Raw genomic sequence first — 21,303 nt, 5'->3', positions numbered from 1 at the left:
TGATAAATATATAGGCACAGAATATTCTCCATCATTCTTCAACAGAAACAACTTAATGATTTAACGGCTACCAGAGGAATTAATTTAACACCTTGTTAAAACAAACTATCTTTAAATCTTCTAAATTTTTTATGTAAAGTTCTCATAATTCTATATTTTATCATGTTTTACAACGTGGTTATACTAATAGGTTAGATCTAGATAAACAAGTAGAAAGTAGAAGGCGAGGGAGATCGACAAGCTTCTTGCACATGATCCAAAAATGCCTGGGAAGAGGTCAGCGGGTAAACTCGTTCGAGCGTTCGATCTAGAACGGCGAACGGCACCTTGTGATCGACGCGGATGATTGTCGCTCGCCTCGTCCTTGGAGAAGAATGCCGAGGATTCTGCAATTTGTGACAGTAATTTCTAACGATATAATTCGGCGATGTAAGATATTCAGGCTCGAAATACTCTCTTCAATCATCTTTCTATCCGTTTCTGAAGATTATATCTGTATCTTCTGCCGTGTGGGAGATATTTGAGATTGCGTGCGGATAAGTGCAACAATTATTGAGTAAAAGCGAGCAGCCGCTTAACTTCAAATCTAACATTAAGACCATGATACTCTCTTTATGTGGCGCGACGTTTCTTATTTCCCACAATTACCAAACGACGTGTGATTTCATGCTTATTAAATTTCAATTAATTACGTTATCGTCCATTTAAATTAACGTCCAATGTCTCGTTCTGCCTCATAAACGTGCAGACGCCCAGAGATAGGTATTGGCTCATTCAGCCTTCAGGCTAAATGCTGAAGTTGCACTGATGCAACGAGTATTTATGCAAGTATAACACAAATATTACGATGCAGCGTAATAGTTTACTATTAGTTACAGTTTTTATTTCACAGTTACACTACGATCGAAATCGTTATAGCACTAATCATTTTAACAGAATTGTTCGTTCCCAATATTTCGTTTTTTTTTTATTAACGTTACATGCATACGTGAAATTCGATTGATAATACATGCATACATCGAGTTTGTCATTGCTTAATATTTCTTATTTATTTTATGACATTTTGAATTCGTTATTCAAGCTATTGTGACAAAAGATGCATTGTGCAATTATCGTAAAGTATGTTTGTATACTTGTATATACTTATAGACCCAAAGTAATGCTAAGGAAAAGATACGAAAAGGATATGCACGGCATTCAGAATTTTCCGCTGTACAGATGTAAAAAATATTCTGCCAACCGGAAAGAACGTTAAATAAGACGCGCGTTTGTGATTTAACAGCAATTGGTGGAATCTCAAGTTACATATCTCTCGTTTCACTTAGAACGCTTTCACATCTTTAACCCGCGACCAAATCATATCTTGCTTTTCACGTATTCATTTCTCAAAGCTGTCTAAAAGTCTTATAAATAATTACGGAAATTATTATCATTTATATCGTTAACGTTTAAAATTAGCTAAACGTATTAAAATTCACGCGCAGGTAAATTTACGTTACATTACGTTACGTTTACGAAACTTCTCTTCCGTAAAAGATATATCTATGTTTCGCAAACGCTGTTTTGAATATAAAGCATCGTGGAAGAATAATCTTTGTATTATATCTAAAAGTCTACGTAAAACACGTCTTTACAAATATATTAGAAAGAGATCGTATAGATATTTCAAAAATGGCATAATTAGGTGATTTAAGAATTTATCTTTCTCTTCTGTTATTTCATTCCGTCCTTTGTAATATAATCGTTACACAAAACTGTTATATATAAATCCTTGCTTAATCTTGAGTATTCAAACTGACTTTACGAAACTTCTTTTCCGCAAAAGATATACGTTTCGCAAACGCTGTTTTGAATATAAAGCATCTTGGAAGAATAGTCTTCGTTTTCTAAAAGAAATCTTTAAAAATATTTTGGAAAGAGGTCGTATAAATATTTCAAAAATGAGATAACTAGATAATTTAAGAATTCACCCTTTTCTTCCGTTATTTCATTTCAAGAAGAATATAAGGATATGCGTATGTAAAAAGAAATTCTATAAACATCAAGGAGACAACATTATACGTATGAGTCATGAAGTATTCAATTACCCAATTGCATTAGCGAAATGCAAATTATAGTTTTTATTACATATATGCCATTACTTAAACGTGCTGAAGAACGTTTAATTTAATGTCCGGCTGGTAGTAGCCATAAATGCGACAGCGTCATAAGAAATAATGGCATGTTATATTCGCTTCAATGTATCGAGTAAGTACCTTTAAAATTGTCACGAATTTTACCGTACATATATATCTTCCATAAGTCTATAATTATTATTTCTATATTTGAGAAACAAAAAGATATAAGGCCAAAGAAATCTGTTATTTCGGGGAAAGCTTACAAAGGATTGGAATGACGTCGATGTGTGTTTTCGTGATAAATGAAACAAATATGCAAAATCGACAGTTTCTCAGATTTATCATTTTGCGTTTTTCATGCACAGATTCGAAAAATGTTAGAAAAACTAGGTAGCTATTTGGAAGTTTGAGGCAAATTGAGATGTTACGTAGCTATCTCTAAATATGTGGTCGAAGCTCGCATACGTTATAAAATGTAGAAACGACATGTATGCCGCAGTCAGCTGGTTTTTCGGTTACGTATACATTCGTAATCTTAGCGAGACGGACACGTTTCTCTCCGCTTTTACTTTCTCTGGTATTTTGTATGGTGTGTAGCGCGCGATCGTTAAATCTGATCGGGATGAGATCGAGCTCCGCAATAGCGGGCGCGTGCGGCCGCGCATTTCAATCGGAGAGATAATAACGCGCTGATAGCAGCGCTGACAATGGGTAGTTTATTGAATTTCGACGAGAAGTGACATCGATCGATACGCATATTATGCATTCTTTCCATCCAGGGGTCTATCGGGTTATTTCCATATTCGCGATCGATCGGCGGAAGCCATTACGGGCACCGTCTCGCCGTTCGCGATTCTGCGGCGCGTCTGAAACGTTCCCGTGAAATTAAGAGGCGCCTGTCGCCGCGGAGGCGACTAACCGGAATGATCTGTGTAATCGGAGATGACAGCGGTTACATATCGGCCGACGATTTACATATATTACGCTGATCAACGTAATGTACCAGATAATCCTCCGCCCTGTAGATTTCTCGGCTAATCGAAAGTTAATTCTTCCTTGGTAAATATTGATAAAATTTCAATTTCCGATCTTAACTCTAGGCGGGCTCTTGCGTGAACGTGATAAAAGTGCAACACGAGCACCTCCGAGGTTTCTTTTTTTAAACACATTATTAAATTCAAAATATTCAAAATGAAAGAGAGATAGTTGCTTTATTATTTATTATTATTAATAACATTTGAAATTGCTCCATAATTAATTAGAACACGTTAACTTTGTGATTACCGTTTCCATCGGATTTAAAAAACGTTAGATCTTAAATCCGTCTTAGAATTCATGACTAAAAGAACAGGCAGATCTGGAACAACTGCGAACGCGATCAAGTGTCGGGAATCCAGACCACTTGACAAAGGTAGACAGAGTTCTCGGAGGTGGCGAACGTGTCGTCACCGCATGTCGTGTCGCGCGGCGACCGCAATCCTTCTTTTTTTTCCCTCTCGGTGCTCTCCTCCGCTATAGAAAGTGAGTACGGGCGTGAGGTGTACAATGCGAGGGAAAACGGCAGCTCGTTAAAACGACGTATAATACGAATTGCGAAATACACACCTCGGATGTGGACCTGTGAGCTCGGGGATGTGGCCCGCGGCTACTAAAAATCGAATCCGGTCGAGGACGAAAATGTTTTATCCTTTCTAGAGTGTAATCGGAGTGGAATAGCTACCGGAACTGTCGCGCGTCGCATGCCGGCGAAATCAATTATCGAAACCAGAATCTGGAAGCTGCGACGAAAGTCCTCGAACGAAACACTCTTTTCTCCTTTCACGAACGTTCGTGTTATGCGTGTTTTGACATAATAAACATAGAAAGAAGACCGATATCTTTATTACGACACGGAAGGGACAACCGGCTGATAGCTCGAAGTGATGAGTGTTGCATAATTCCGAATTTTATAATCAAAACCTATAATAATGTGTTCGTTGCTGACGATGAGTCGGCAGTGCTTGATTACGAATTGTACGGTAGCCAAATTAACCATACTGTTACGGTAACAAACGAAAACGAAGGTTGAAAATAATGTCTATATAAATAATTATTCTGAATATTGAAAAAGTACACTCTTAATTACTTAGTTTCAAAAATTATATAACAATGGCAAGAGAAAGAATTTTGAAAAAACTAACGTAGTCGTGATAATAATTAGCTTGAAATCTTGAATGAGCGATCTTAATGGAGGTATTACGGAAGAGGGAAGTTGTAATCGTGTTTTTATATCTCTCCTTTCGTCGCATTCTTCTTTTCGCGTCCACGAAAGTTCGTTTAACCAGCATGAACTCGAGACGCCCGGCCGTTTATAATTGACGCGCGAGTCATATATCCCACGTTATGACATCCTGCTGGGCTACGTGTGTCGTGTAACCGGTACCACGTATCCGCGTCATCGGGTTTCAAAACCGGATTCGGATACTGCACAATTTTGTCCGCGCACGAAAGGTGGTCCTTTCCCTCTTTCTTTCCCGAGATTATCGATTGCGTTACGTAAGCCGTACGCCACGGCAATAGGGCCTTTCTCATCAGGGGTAGCGCCAATGGAATCCGTATTTATTTATCGGATTTGGCCGCCCGCGTGTAGATTTGCTCCCATCGTGTTAACAGAGGCTCGAAGCGAATTCGGAGCGTTTGAGTCATCGGGCGCCATCAGGTTCATTTGCATCACTCGAGATGCTAATGAGGAGAAAACTGAAATTGGAGCAAACGCTCGACCAATGTTGGTGTACTTCCCACGAAACTGAACGATCGCGTTTGCGGTTAACCGTTTTGACCCTGTTTTCCGGGCAACGCTGATAGATCTAGAGCTAGATCGCCGGATCTAATTGGTTTCAACTTGAACTGTGACCGACTAGTTCAGCTTAATCGGTCAATTTCGCGCTTTTGCTCAGCCACGTTTATTTTAATTAACTCCGCCATGTTATTGCGAATGAGTATTTGTTCATTGTATCGTAACACGATTGACATTTTTTACGCTATACATATATCACTGGGCTTATCATAAAAAGTATGTTATTAAAGCTAAGGATAGAAAAATGTCAAATGCGAATAAATAATGTGTATTTTAATACCTCGTTATAATCCTCACAAGTATACAAAATTGTAATTCAGATGTTCGTGTCGCAATGACATATGTAAACAGCGTATAGGTGGATAGATGTACGCGATTCAGCGCGTTTTACATTTTAAATGCGTACGCATTTTCTTGACACACTTTCTGCATGAAGTACCACGATGAAACTCGCGTTAAGACCGTTTGATAATGAAATTCGCTGTAATTTACTTCTGATGCACTCGTCTATCTATTTCAAACTATTGCGGCATGATATATGTGTAACTTGTAACATTAGGTCAGTTCATAATTGCGTGTTAGCCTTCCGCCGGACGCATGTAAGCATCGATGTAAAATAGTCACGCAATTTTTTACTCTTTCATGCTCTACAACGTAGTGCTAATTAATTACAAATATTTTAAAAAATATTTGATCAAATGGTATCTCATTTCTCTCTCAGCATAATTAAATCTTCTTCAGAAAGAAGTCTTGTTAATTTTAGATGAATCATAGCTGTCTTCCAATATTGATTTTTCTTATAAATGTAACCAGTTCGATGTTAACGTTTCAAATGAAAATGTTATCGAATATTTAAATTTCGGTAGAAGGTATAAAACAATTAGATGTAATGAACCAAACGAGGACGTTCGATTAATAATGATTAACCAAACGAGGACGTTCGATGCGTTATTAGTTATCTAGCTTCGACGATCGTTTTGTCAATTTGCAGAATGTAAATTGAAACAAACCTCAAGTTCATTATGCAATCTGTGGCGAAGCGATAATAATTGTCTGACACACGAAGCCTAGACTGGTTCGTGATCCTATCGTTGCTTACCTGTAATGATTACCTGACACAGATAGACAGGCCCAAACTAGTCTGGTTTCTGTCCTTGCTTATCTGCAAGATATTACACTGATTTCTTTGATACGCCATGACGAAACTTATGTTGGTCCCATTAAACCGCACCCGAGAAGATAATCGATCAAACTTCTTTATGCGCTCCGTAAATAATAAAATGTTGCTTCAAAGTTTCACAAGCAGGCTTTAATGCACTTTCTCTCTCTTTCAGAGCTTATCACGTTATGCAATGTTGGGAATTAAAAGAGCACGAAGAAATAATATAGCATCTAATAAAGAAAAAAATATTCGCTCGATACTAACAAAATATATATACACAATGAGACGGCCGAATTACGAGTTAAAAGATTGGGATGTAAAATTAATAAAATAAAAAAACAATTTATTTAACGATCAGTACATACAGTTGACATTTCGACTGTACTTATTATATATAATAGCATCTAGTTCGTCTAAATTTTCCTCAAGGATAAAAATCGGGAAAATTGAACAAAGAAATTTGTCAATAAAAAGAGGATAAATAATTCTGAGACATTTCCATTTTCCATAATATTTTATTTTCGGTCTTTTCGATGCCAATAAATATGACAGCATATCGTGCATTCTCAATATATATTATTTTACAAAGGTTATATATACATATAATGGCGAAATTATCGTAGCACGGTGTTGAAATGGAGAAGGGGAATACCTTGCACTTGATATTCATGCATCGTGAACACGTACGTACATAACATACACTTTGTCGACAGTTGACGGACGAGGTCAAACAAATCGCTGGCACGTAGAAATCCTCGTGATTTTTGATCGGGCTCCCAATTATGTGTATCTTCTCCATTATCGAACTACCGATTTCTCTAACAAACGCCGACACGCATCGTTGGCTTTACCCAGGCTAGTGATTAATCACAAGATTAACATTATTTCCTGTCAATATAAATTACAATCTTGCAGCCGATTGGAAGATTCAAATAACGCAATTAAATCTCTCCGTATATCTCGAGCGGATATTATGGATTTGTTTGTATTCTTTTTTTTTATATTCAGAGCTTATTATATTTAGAGAAGAAGTTAATTTTTTCGGAAGAATAAAAAAAGCATCTCTTCATGTATCTATATCCGAATGTTTCGTTCGCTTTATTAACGATTTATATGAGCTACACTTTCAGGAAGAAAGTTCGCCCGTAGATTTTTACGTAAGCATGTATTTCCGCGCGTCTGAATAAAAGTGAAGAAAATTCGCGTTGCTAAGACGAAAACCGCTTTCAGGAAGCGTCCGCTTCTTACCGGGTGGAAAATTTCTGCGATATTGAAAACAGCGCGTATCGAACATTAAAGCATTGTTGAAGCTAATATTATCTGTGTTTGAAGGTTACGTAACTTTTATGGTTTACTTATACAGGATTGTTGAACCCACGTCTACTACACTGTCATTTAAAAAATTATTTACCTAGTTGAATTTTTGTTGAACATAATAAGAACGTATAATTAATCGAATATAGTCAATCGCACGACTTTGTCGTCCACTCTCAAATAAATTCAAGGATATTTATGCACTTGTCATATCAAATGCGCACAATCAAAGTCACTCCCTTTTAGTCACATCTAACAAAGTAATTTCGAGCGACTTTCATTTCATCTGAAAAATAATCTCCGAGAAACTCGCTACGCAAATGAATAGAGAACGTAACTTATCTTGCTGCATATAAAGTCAGCCGAACTTGACACGCCGTTATCTACATCTTCAGCAATCTTATAATAAGCTTACGCGCTGCCTTGTTACCGGATGCCCGATCGCAGATATCCAGCCGTGAAAGAAAGTCTCTATCGCGTACTCCGCGTACTCGTATCTGCCTATCTGCGGCCAGCGGAAACTCACCGTGTAGTCGCTGGAAATGTATTGGGTGTTGCGAGAAAAATGCAGATCGCCGCCTGTCCACCTCGCTCTCACCTGCGGCGCTTGTACACCGAAAACGTGTCTCTCTCTTTCTCTTTCTATCGAAGGCCGGAAGAAGCCGACACACATGCGGCGAAAGGACGACCCTACCCTGGAAAACGAAAGTCGATTCGCGCCGCGCGCGTGTAATTACGCGCGAGGCAGAAACGCGTCCGTATGACCGAGAGTGATCCGATCGTTGAGCATCGTTTGTCGGCGAAAGGATCTTCGAGAAATTTACGAGTCGCCGTATACGGGCGATGCTTCTTTTCTCTTATTTTTGTACAATACAAATTATTGATCTTTATAATCACCTGTATAATTTGGCCTTTTCCGCATTTTTATCGCATATTTTTTTTTCCTCTTGTGTAAGGGGAGAGTGTGAAAAAATATACACGCCACGCTATAGTTTTGCAACCATAAATGTCAGTAATGTTTACTTTGTCGTGCGATTACTTTCAACGTAATTGTCGTCCGAGCAAGGTGACATTTATTGCCGTCTCAAGTTTATAATTATCGACCACTTGTTTATTACCTTTACGGCGCGATCGGATAGCCGCAAATTACAAATCGTCACATTCGCTTTCGTGGCAAGTGTGTGCGAACCTTAAATAATCGAATGTTTTTAATGGACCATAAATGCGACGTCGTTAAAAGTTATATTAATAATAGTCGGAGGACGAGATGTTGTTACGTCTATAGTTGCAAAAATGTACGTACAATCACTGCGCGATGAGAGAAGACAGTCCGGAATGGCTGTTCGGTTCGTGGGGAATGCGGACAATTTTTATTAAATGCCATAAACACGTGGACATCACGATGCAATTAAAAAACTGCATTAAAATTCCCTTTGTTATTGCTCGAAAATACGCAGTCCTATGTTTTAAGTGATAAGCGCGCGGCGCGCTTTCGTTATTACAATTGGACGTCCGCGCAGATAGAACCGTTAATTATTATCAAGCCCGTATAAACTGTTACGTCATTATGAGCTTTACAAATCATTTCATCATTTCGAACGCTTTTCCAACGAAATGTATTTACGCGGTTTCCGCGCGCGATACTCTTTACCAATGTTGCTCTAACACTGTATTAAACGTAACTCCGATATGGAGATATGTATAAATTGAAGTAGCGTGTGTGTGGATTTAATACGATAATATGCAAATAGCAGTTTCAATAGAGAACGGTAATTTTTAGTTCGATAAATATCTCGGTAACGAAACACTCTTGTAATTGCTAAGTGAAAAAGGCAAATGTGTAGAGTTTCAAGATAATTATGAAACTTTTTTTCATCTCTGTTTTCTTTATTATATTATTTGTCGCTCATTTATATTTCTTATTATCTTTTATATATTACTGCATAAAATATATAAATTATATAATTTTATTTTATATTGCCCTTGTTTCGTTGACATTTCGGTTTGATAATTTATTTGTACGTGTATATTTAACTTAATCTGTAGCGTTGATGTAATCGTGTAATTGGCACCTCGTGCGACATACTAATCGCGATCGGCAAAAAAAAGCATAATCGTTCTTCCCGTGGTATGCAATTCGCGCAAAGGTTTACGGAGAATGAAAGTCAACGGTATACGTACATTCCGCGATACAAATTAGCAATGATCAGATTTTAATTGCATCGATCGACAGCCCATTCGTCAGTCTCGAACTGTTTCTTTTGATTGCACAACGTCGTTAATGACAGCTCGGGGCGATTTAGGTTTACGCGCTATGATTATCACTTGTTTGTTCCTTGGTAAGACCGTGCCCTTGGATATCTGTGTGAATTACATCAATCTATTGACATTCTTATTTACGATAATAGATAAAAATCCTAAACATATTTGGTTTTTCAAAAATATACGTCTTCTCATAAACAATGCTTTATTCGATAAAACTAATTGGAAATATTTACTGCAAACTGATCTGAGATAACTTTTTTGAAAATTTCAGACAGTCAATTTTAATGTTGAAAATATTAAATTGGGATGATTTTTTTTTACGTTCAGCGAGGATTTACTTTCAGCGAGATATATTACTCAACGAAACTGGCGTGTGTAATAGGTAATGTAATAGCATGGGACGATGTAATCCTACGAAATTTACGTGACACTAAAAAGCACGCAGCGCTATTCATTGAAACAGCAGGAGGGACTGTTACCGCGATCTTGTGCACGATACGAGTGATATTTTGGTGAAAGTGAAAGCGTAATTCGGCATTGGGAGATCCGGAGAGAAACGGACGAATACAATACTTACATATACATAATATATATGGCAATATATCATGTAGCTGATTTTTTTGCGCAAATCATGAAAGTTAGAAAACAGGAAAAACTTACGAAAACGTGACGTGGCATGAATCGCGGCGTATCTAATTTTAATTTTTGTGTAAGTATTAATTTTCATAAAATATACCGTTGTATGTAGAAGATTTATTCGCCCAGTGTTCTTAGTTCCTCGAATAAATTTTTACTTCGTCACATTTTTTTGTGTAATTGATAATGAAGAAGATCGCAAAAATGATAGCGGTGAACTCGCGTTTTACATTGTAAATTTAAGATCGGCTAAAAATGAAATTGATAATTGAGCTTTTTATTTCAATTTCGCGGCTTCGACGTAATTGCAATTTGCGTGTTGATAATTTGTTCTAAAGCTAAACTTTGTAGGCTTTTATGCCAATTTTATGCAAAATATCATTCGTTATCAAGCACGATTTATCTGGAAAAGCTGCCAATCTCGAAATCTCATATCGAACTGTAGATCCGAAAGTTGGACAACTTACAAATCACGCGATTTAACGGGTGATACGGATGAGCGGATATATGCGCGGTTTTTACATTATATAAGATAAGCAATGCAACAGCATTCTCCTGTCATTACGTCGCACGCGCGTTTTATGATAGCTATCATTTCAAACAGAGAGAACGATTGCAATGTCGTGTGAACGATGTAACGAAAAGAATTACATTTTACATAATTGTATATAGTTTGACGGCGCTGTTTCGTTTTTTCGAGGTGTTATAGAAATAGAGAAATTAAGTTTCTCCTATTATCCCTTAAGCTGTCACGCAATATCATGCAATTAATACGGTGTATAATATAAAATATTGCAATAGTGAAAACTCAAAATGAGGAATCAGAACTAAATGTACTGAGAAAAAAATACTTAAAAATTTATTTGTGGAATATAATTCTGAAATAAACCTTAATTTCCACAAATAAATTTTCAAGTATTTTTTTCTCAGTGTAAGAAACAGTCGCAAGAGTTTTTATAATTTTACTAATTATCGATTTCGAATAATATTTATTCAAATCCATTTTATCTAAGAAGACAGGATTGCCAAATAATAATTTTGAAAAATATTTTATTTTGAATAGAGTTACAATATGTACGCTTGTTTATGCCACGCGGTTCATGATAGATTAAAAGAGTCTTGACGAGGCGTGCGTTCGAATTAATAGCGGCATTCATTAATAGTTTGAACAATAGCTAAATCCTCTCGTTTAATGGACTACTAAAGCACGTTCGTGATTAACGCGCTACATTATTCAAACGAAGCTCCTGGTCAGTTTGCTTGATGATCGTTATGTCCATAAATATTTGCTGGTCATAAATAATTATCGATCGAAAATATAATTTCTACACATATTGGTTTCACGAGCGCTGTTTATCCAAATTATCACAAACGCTTTCTCGAAACAATCGTAAAACATACATTTTCTCATATCGACGATTGTATACCTTATTATAATTATTTTATTCGCACTCTTAATGCAATTACTGCTGTGATTATTATTATAATCTACTTAAAAATTAATGCGTCCGCCGATAGTCGGGGATGGCCGACACAATTATCTTACCGGCCATTGCATTACAAATTGCCAATTGCCCTTAAATTGAGAATCAACGAAATTGTCTCCTAGAGCGGAAATATTCGAGATAACCGGGCGCAATGGAATAATCACGCGCATTTGTGCTTTTGCTTTTATTCGTATAGATAGATGTATTGGAGGAACGAGGGACATATAATGGCTCGCGCGCATAATGAATGCATTATGCGAGCTGCAAAACTGACCAATGCAAACAGTCAAAATTAACGCAGTAATGCAGACAATAACTTTCTTTGCAATTTTAGGCGTCATAAAAATTTTTTTATTCCTCAATCGTAAAAAATCGAATACAACTTTTTCTCACGCCGCACCGTGCATATAAAGCAAAATACATAATTTTTTTTTACACGTAGATATACATATTATATAAGTTCTCCTTTCAAATATTAACTTCAATATTTGGGATCATAAGGCTTAGGTATAATTATTCTCGTTGTCTCTAGAAATCTACGTTTTTTACTTCTAAGCTTCCTTTTAATTCCTTTCTTTTCCCTTCTTCTTTGAGGAGCAACCATGAATACAGGGATACTTTCTCGTTTTTTTTATTTTTGCAAATACACCGCCTTGATTATACTCCGGCACTACCGTCGTTAATATCCGCGAATTTTACCTTTAACGTTTACTTAATGTCGTTAAATTACGGGTAAAATCCGCAGATATCACGAAAGTGGCAGAAGCAATGCTCGGGACAGCGTTGTCTCGCGTAGCGAAAGTATATCAAGAAGACAATGCCGTCGCTCCCCTTTTTTCCATCTGATTCCAACGCATCGCGTCGCGAAACGTAATAGGCTCTAAATGGTCGCGGAGGCAGCTTTGCGAAAGAGGCATGCACAAAATGAACGGCTATCTGTGAATCGACGCTTCAAGTTCGCCAAATAAAGCACGGCCGGAGAGAAAACGCATAGTAAGACGCGCGTAGTTGATGTAACTCTATTTATGCAATCCTGATTCTGAGCTATTTGGCATTGTATTACACGCTTTGTAATTTACTCGTACGTCGACGGTATGACACAACAGCGGTTAGTAGTTGTAATTAAACTAATTAGTAATTTGTAATTAGGTACGCACGCGTAATCTCATAGCGGTAACTTGTTCCTCGTAAAACGTGTGTGTTACATTTTGAAGATACACGCGCGCGCGAGTAAAATAAGAGAGGTGGGAGAAATATCTTTTGAAGTATTAGCTTCGGTTGTTATAGCTTCTGCTAAGGCTTAATTAACATAGTCATCTTTCAACTACTTTCAGGAATATTGGTGAACACTACGTGGTTTATAATACTCTATTAGACACACTTCTATCGCTGCACAGGAAAATTAATTATTTTAGGTAGATGCACATGTTGCACACATACACACACATATTCTGTGCGACTTGACACGAATGTCTCAATTTTCTCCGCTATCACGTCCTAGTGTTTACAAAAAAAAAGCATATCATAGACTTTGCGTTGTCGCGCGACGAGAGTAACGTCAGTTATTCGACAGCATGTTTTATTCGCCGGCGGCGATCCGGATTGCGAGACGTAAACGGAATTTCAACACGCTGCTCGGCTCGCCAGCAGGAAAAGCGAGCTTTCACGGTCGAATCCTCGGACACCACCGCGTCCGTTCTCACCAGCGTTATCAACGTCAGCGGAAAATCCGCATCCGTGAAACGTCAGTGTCGAAACTCCGCTTACAAAGAGACAACGTACGGGCAGTGGCGTATATAGCTTAGAATTTGTGAGAGCGTTCGTGTCGAGTTCGTCGAGGGTTTCGACAAGAAGCCTCAAAATCGTCTTTTGCCATTGCGTTTTTTACTCGTAATTCTCGGGGTTCTCTCCTTCTTTTCATAAATTTACTTGTTTCATTTACATGCGCGAGTTAGAAGAGCCAAAACTACATATGCAATGAGCAAGATATTGCTATTTGAATATAAAACTCGATGCAATAGCAAGGCAATGTGTAAAAAATGGAAAATAGACTGATGTCTCGCACAGCACAATTTCTTATAAATATAAAAAAGTTACGTTTAATTTATACACTGCTAGTCCAAAATGTTAACGTTTTATACTATAACTACTAGATACTTTAACGCTGAGATAAGTCACAATGAGAATTTTATGCAAATTTTATTCCTCCTGCAACTATTAAGACCATTTCTAAGCGCTCTCTTATAAATGCGTTTGGTCCATCTCTGACTATCTTCTTCTTCTTCTTCTACTTGAAAAATAAAAGAAGTCAGTGAGCTTTGCAAGTTCCTTATACCCTTGGGGTCTCACGATTCGCTCGCTCTTACCACATGATAGCTACGCCCTTGACGTTCGACAATTTCGCCAAACCGGAGTCGCGGTTTTCGAGGGACATTTCTCCTTCCCCCGCTCCGCGGTCGCGATTGCGTTCAAGGGAATTCTGCGAAACTAATTAACGCTCGACGTGGATCGATACATGAAATGAGATCGTCGATTGCGGGTGGAGGTTCCCACTCGGGAGAGACTCGCGTGCGAGACCATAAATGTGCGGAGGATGGAGGAACCCTGAACTCGCGCAATCACGAGGGTTACGCGATAATTGAATATCGCGGTGAAAATTAATTTTATCCGTAAATGCATTAGCAAGGCTGAAACTATTAGATCTGCTTATTGTCTATTAATAACTGTCTTGAGTTTGTTATGATGGCACTGATCAAGTAGTGCAAACGATAGAAAATTTTTAGTGAAATAAACTAAAGGAAGAATAGAAAATGTCTTCTCAACAAAAGTAGCGTCAATGGCAATCAGTATTTTACCGAATAAAGAGTCCGAAATCGATTCTTCTGGAGCAGATGCAATTGAAGGCATGAGTGGAACGTGCTTTATCGTATTTTTTTTACAAAAAATTATATTTAGCTTGTTACAAAACGGAACAAAGGAAAATCTCCCCAATTCCGCCAAAATAAATATTAAAAATATAAAACTATTGTATATGGAATCATATCTAGTGCAAATTATTAAATTACTATTTAAATACTGTGATCTTATGTCATAAATACTTTTCTTTTAAAAAACTGGATGAATCTCTTTCACGCAGAAATAGAAATAAATAAATTTCAATTAAGCTTAATATAATCGCAATTCTTAATCTTCTAAGAATCTCGTCTTTGACTCGTTATATTCTTTCTCCGCAATCTTTATTGCACGTTTCCCTCTTTATTAACTCTAGGGAAATCTCTCAGAATTTTCCACACTCGTTACCGACATTCTTTATAATGGCACCGCCGAACACTCTCACGGGTGTCCTGCTCCAGGAAATCAACATCAGCGGACCGCCTATGAACGGACTACCCCTGCCCAGCTGACAACGGACATAAGACAATTTCACTAATTGCAAACCTAGGGGGACATCCGACGATTCCCCAAGCAGGTCGATTTCTCCGGTCCAGTCGTCGGTACCGAAAGTGATCGCGTGCTTGCGAATCGACGGGGTCTCTTCCCTCCGTGTGTCATTGACGATACTTAGCGGGGGCGGCAAGGTTGCGGAATCCTCCGCCGCGTCGTTCGTTTGAGAAATTCTACGGGACCAATTAGGGTTGAGCGCGAATAGCAGCGAAACGAGCTTGTCGAGGGCACGTGTCTCTGCGAGATCCGAATCGCGCCTCGTTATTCTCGTCCGGGTTTCTGCGGCGAGGGGACGCTCCTCGGTTAAATCGGTAGCTCCATTGGCCGACCGGAATAAAGGCCTTTGATGAAGGCCGCTATCGAGGGAATTGAACGCCGAGGCCAGCAGAAGATTGAAGCCCAAAACCGAGCCCTCGATGCCCTCCTCGAGCCCCTTATCGAAGTCCGTATATTCTTGACCCAGAACGATATCGCCGCCTGCCGGGATCACGTGACCGATCATCTGCAAGAAGCGATTCTGCCGTTAATAAAAAGATGCGTCGCATCACGGAGAACAAATTTGGAGAAGGTAGAACGAATTTGGTGGAAAACAGAAAACGGTTCGGCGGGAATTGACAGTGGAGAGATTCGCGTCTTGTTGCGAATCCCGTCCGAATTCCTCCGCACTTGAATTCTGCGTTTAAAGGTGAATTTCCGAAGCCGGATAATCGGATTTACCTCTTGCGAGCGACCTTGCGACGCCAGATGTCCGTCGAGCCATAGAGCGTAACGGCCGACCCGGTTCTCCCAGCTTTGACATATGTGATACCAGCGGTGCTCGCGTATGCGAACCGGCCTTCGGGATACCTCCACGCCGTCGATTTCCAGGTGAATGCTTCTTCCGCGCGATGATATCCAGGATCGAATCAAACGTTCCCGCTCGTTCCCTTTGACAGCGAAAGAGGTTTATGTTTGTGCATCGTTTCCTCTCGGTCGAGGCACGGCGAGAGAGATATACCGCGAAGCTAGAATTTATGCAAACTGACGTGCGCTCTGCGCGGCCCGTGTCTTTCTCGTTGATCATCCCCGCGTGTATGAAACACGATTATTTTTTCATTACGCAAACGACAGTTGCATCTCTTTCTTGTTTATGCATATGCAGCGTAAGTTAAAAGCATTTGATCTGGAAGGGGACGCGTGACACAAAATCTCCGATCTACGATCTTCGTTTTATTTACTCGAGTACAGTTTAAATCACTGCTTAAACAGATTGTTGCAAAATTATTTTATATAAGATATATGTGGTTGCTGCATGTAATCTACCGCGGGGACTCCATCATAAACATTACTTATAGGTACTATATAAAAGGAAAGCAGAGGAATTATCTGCTTTCCTTTTAATTTCTTGCGACACGTTCAGCGTTTGATTTTGAATTGCTGATTCTCCTAGACGACAGGACGATTATGTAAGGCAATTAAGATTTTAACGGACTAACTAATATAAAGTAACATATTCCGCGATGGGTGCAACAGCCCGCAGGCACTCCGTCATAAATATTCAAATTTTGTTTATGCCGGTTCTATCGGAGAGTAGTTAAATCCCGTGAGATTTCGTAATTCGTGCAATTAGCGTTTTGCCAGCGGGATCGGTAGCGCTAATTCTCACACGTAAAAAGGATAACGCCACGGGGCAATGCGTTCACTTGACACGTTACTAAAGTGCAATGAAATAGTTGCACGCACGAGCGAAGAGAGGGATCGTTTTCCATAAATGAAGATACTTTCCGCGAACTTTTACGCAATTACTCGGTGAATGCCTGAGTGGATAATAGCGCTGCGCCATGTAAAACAACAGCTCTCGTTCCTATTTCCGAAGTGGTTATCATTCCGACGAAAATGTAGCGGGGAGGAGAGGGGAGAAAGACAACGCTAAAACGCCTTTTTATCCCTTGGCTTGTAAGTATTACAACTGCTTGGATATAGCTCAACATCCGTTTTAACGGATACTATTATCCTCGACCAAATAGCCAGGACAATAGATTTCTATTTTGTACATTTCGAGCATTCACGAAAAGCGGATTGTCTCTGCGCAAAGATCTGTTCACAACAACTATCTCGTTCTGTCCGCAGTGTACAAACGGCAATTTAAAAAATAATTGCAGAACTATGGAAAAATAAGTGATTTGTTCGTATTTTCTGAAACTTGTCGAATTGGACACGTATATTGATTTGTAGTTGGTACAGAAAACTATACCAACTACATGTAGTACACACATAAATATAAAGAGAAGAAATTAATGGTGCGTATGTGCAATATCAAGTCGCGATTTCAATGAGAATACTCACTTGAGTAGGAAAGGATCGAGTGGGGATACGTGAGATCGGTCGACTTCACCCAAAGGCAGAATGTAAATTCATGAATTTCCGGCACCGGCAGTTGCCATCTGAGGAACTGAAAAGTAAAGATGAGTTAACAACATATCACACGTTCATTTGGTGATGCTATGTGACTTGTCTTTATGTCGACGATGATGATTCTTTGATAATTTTTTAAGTTACATTTCTCTCACGAGGAGAATATTCAAATATATTTACTAAACCTGTATAAAATCTCTTCTAAATCTCTAAAAAAAAAAAACTCTAGAAATCTCTTTAATTTAAAAATCTCTTAAGGTTTCAGTGAACTTCGTTTTAACAAAATTGAAATCTCTGAGAATTTTTTTTTAGTTTTACAAAACGCAAAGTTGAACGTTGATGAAGTCATAGAGAAGAATTTTCACCGAAGAAAAAAATTATTCCGAGTTAGTCAAAGAATTTTTGTAAGTAGAAGAAAGTGTAGATAATCTAGGACACGTTGCACATGTAGAAATGGGTATGTAGACCACGACCAACGTTTCTTAGAGTGAACGATGGAGATTAAGCAATCAGTGTGAAATCGACTCTTTTTTTTCACGTGCAATGGAACTGCCCTCACGTAATCGATAGAAATCTCGCCAGTTTCCACGCTTCGTTGGAATATGTGTATCTTTTATTTCCGACAACATGGCGATTTATCATTATTTGTTCCCACTGTTTTGTGTTAGCTTTTCACTCTCGATATATCTAAATCTAGATACGGGGTATTACGGAATGTTTTGCTGCGCAATCTCTGTAGCCAATTTGACTAATCGCTTACTCGAACGTTTCAACGAAATTAGAGAATTCCTGTAGGACTACGCAATATCACGAGTGTTAAAATTTTTATGTTACTAACTGTAAGGTTGAACAATTGAATTAATTTTTGAAATTTGTTATTATCTGAAACAGATACATGAGTCATCCGATACACTTCTGACACTTGAAATTGAACGCTTAATTTTATTTACAAATTATACTTATTTTCTGCATTTTTAGTAGCTTTCAGCAATGTAAAATTACACAAATCATTCCGTAATTTAGTGCCATGGTCTCTGGTCATGGTCTGGCTGTGGCATTTGAAATTTCTACTCTATTTCATCTTCCATCTTTCTCTTTCTTTTTCTCTGCTTTCTCTTCTACATACTAAATACATTTAGTTACTAAATAGTTTATTATATTAATCCTTTGCAATCTTGTGCTGAGTTGGACTCATAATGCGCTGTGGTAGCCTATCGCATAATTCTTCAAACATTCGAATCTATAAACGATTATAATCGGCGAATTACATCTTTGGGGAATCTCCATAAATTCACTTAAGTAATAAAAATTCTTGGATTTATGTTAGACAAGCTGATTGGATGAAGTTGAGGACGAAATATTTGATCCTCGTACTAATTCTCATTTGCAAGAAATAGTTTGGACCGCAAAGGATTAGACGAGAATGCTCTCGTGTTCTTAACGCAAATTAAACTGAAAATCCGGCTATTCCCGAATTACATCTCACCACTGCATCACACTGCGATTCTCACCTGAATATAGCCCTTCTGCGTTAACTGCACGCTGTGCATCGGCGTGCCACGGACATTCCTCTCGGTACCGACGAGCTCAGTCGATATTCTCGAAACCGCCGCGATGAGCAAGCCCAGGAGGATCAAGGACGAGGAAGGGAGAATGCTAATTCCGAAGTTCGTCACGAATTTCTTCATTCTTATCTGATCATCGCCCTCGTTGCATCTAATTGCTGTTTCTTCAATCGCTTCGCGGCGAAAGTTCGCCGTTTGCTTCTTACGCCTGCTGCTCTTCGTCTTCTTCTTCGTATATTATTCTCAAGAGAGAGATTTCTCTCTCTCTCTTTTCGTCTCCTTGGCCCGCTCCGGCCTTCCCTCCGTTTAATCTTATCCCGCGTCTATCTGATCGCGCTCACGAAAAGAGAATTATCCCTCCGACGTTGTCCGCTGAACTCTTCTTGCCAATCTTACCTGCCGGTATCTCTTTTTCAGCCGCTGCAACACGCGACGCTGCAAGTTCCTTCGTCCTCCCGTTCACCCTCCCGGTCAAACTGCAGAAAACTACCTGGCATCTCCCCCTCGTTCGCCGATCTTCCTCCACGCTTGTCGCTTGTCGATTTTTTACTCTCCACTCGGTGTCCCTGCGCTTCGCAAACTCTTTTTCGCGACTTTTTCGCGACTTATCTCACTTGTCACTCGCCAAGTGACATTTTCCGCGATCGGGACAACGACACCTAAGGATTTTCCGTCCTTCAATAGCAGACTTTGTCTTTGGATTCTCTGTACGCCGTACTTTTTCATTCGCGCCTGCCGACGCGACGAAAGAAACTAAACTCCTCGTCGTGTATATTTTCCCGGTACACGATTGCCGAGAAACTCCAAAGATATCTTGCTCCCGACTCCCTTTGCTCGACGCGTGACAACTTTCGCGGCTAAAAGCACAAAACTCCAGCGACCTTCTTTTCTTTCTCGTTCTATCGAAAGCCTCAACAGCACTCTCTTGGTCCTTACTTGATGATCTTTATAATTAAAAGCACGCCAAGTGAAAAGAGCTTTCAGCAGCCGGGGACTTCTTTTCTCGAATCTCCCGTAGATGTACAAAAGGCGAGTGAAAGAATATTTGTTTTCCTCCTCGTCATTCGACGTATATGGTTAACTTCTGCACAAGCTGTTATTTTCCTTTCCTCTTATTATTCCTGAGTTGTCTCTCGTTTGCCACAAAGAAAGGTATACACGTGAGTCTCACCACAAAATTAAATAATCCTCTTTAGAGAGGAAAATTTTAGTTTTTCCTGCTTCTTTTCAATTTTTTTTCTTTTCTGTAAATTTTTAGATACAATTAATCTTTGAAAAAGACTGTCACTTCCCATTAATTTTCTTCTATATCGATAGGTTTCTTCTCTTCTTCCGTTCTGGCCGATTCGCCCGGCGCTCTGAAGCGGCCAGCTGAACTCGTGGCGACGGTAAACAACGACTAAAGCGAAATCGATGTGAATCGGCTGAGTGCGAGCGCGCGAGTAAGAATCGGTAAGAGGGAGAGACTTTTCGTGGCGGCCGCACAGGTTAAAGCGGCCCAGTTTAGTCACCGAGCACGACGTGTAATTTTCGTTCCTACACAAACAAGGATGGACTATGAAGATGGAGATCGCCCACAGATCGAACGCCCATATCAGAACATCGGGAATGCGCGCACGACCATTTCTCCTTTTCCAGATGTATGTCTCCATCGGACCTATTCGCCACGTATTTACCACCGCGTTTGTCACAATCGATTTCTAATACGGGTGGGACAGTGAAAACAAAGAAAAATCGCCAATGTGACAACAAATCGCGGAGAATGAAGAAATATGAAGAAATATACTTTCAACTAAACATAGCCACTTTTTGCTTCTGAAATAGAGAGCTTCTGAAACATTTCAGTCTATTAAAGAAAGAACGTTATGCATTTCCGGTTTTTTTTTTAAACAATTTAATACACTCGTAACACGAATAAACTGCGATCGCGTTAAAGACTTTATTGACTATGTTTCGCCACGCCAACCTCGATGTAATATGCGAGAGAAACAGCTTCATTTATTAACCATTTTAGAACCTTATGCGGGCTCGTTAAGTTGTATTCCGTACGTGTCGTGCAGTCTACTGTGTGATCGATATGGGA

At 39.0% G+C, this 21,303-nt stretch overlaps 2 protein-coding genes across 3 annotated transcripts in view; one reads left to right on the top strand and one right to left on the bottom strand.

Annotated features, from left to right (window-relative positions):
* The window catches only part of LOC139816126 (uncharacterized), a 205,194-nt gene that overhangs the window by 142,378 nt on the left and 41,513 nt on the right, over positions 1–21,303 (top strand). The window lies entirely within an intron of this gene.
* LOC139816136 (uncharacterized) lies at positions 11,438–19,735 on the bottom strand. The gene is made up of 4 exons (XM_071783491.1): positions 19,167–19,735; positions 17,587–17,692; positions 15,979–16,187; positions 11,438–15,763 (listed from the first exon to the last, which is right to left on the bottom strand). Exons 1-4 carry the CDS (start codon positions 19,341–19,343, stop codon positions 15,095–15,097), a joined length of 1,161 nt encoding a protein of 386 aa, XP_071639592.1. The 5' UTR covers positions 19,344–19,735; the 3' UTR covers positions 11,438–15,094.

The sequence above is a fragment of the Temnothorax longispinosus genome, chromosome 7 (assembly GCF_030848805.1).
Source record: "Temnothorax longispinosus isolate EJ_2023e chromosome 7, Tlon_JGU_v1, whole genome shotgun sequence".
NCBI classification, from domain to species: domain Eukaryota; kingdom Metazoa; phylum Arthropoda; class Insecta; order Hymenoptera; family Formicidae; genus Temnothorax; species Temnothorax longispinosus.
The sequence above is the reverse complement of the archived record's forward strand: the minus strand, read 5'-3'. Positions and strand labels throughout refer to the sequence as shown.

Coding starts and splice junctions, on each gene's coding strand:
- LOC139816136 (XM_071783491.1), bottom strand. CDS start 19,343: ATGAAGAAATTCGTGACGAACTTCGGAATTAGCATTCTCCCTTCCTCG. Junction 17,693..19,166: donor CGCAGAAGGGCTATATTCAG/GTGAGAATCGCA, acceptor TTTACTTTTCAG/TTCCTCAGATGGCAACTGCC. Junction 16,188..17,586: donor CTCGATCCTTTCCTACTCAA/GTGAGTATTCTC, acceptor TCGCTGTCAAAG/GGAACGAGCGGGAACGTTTG.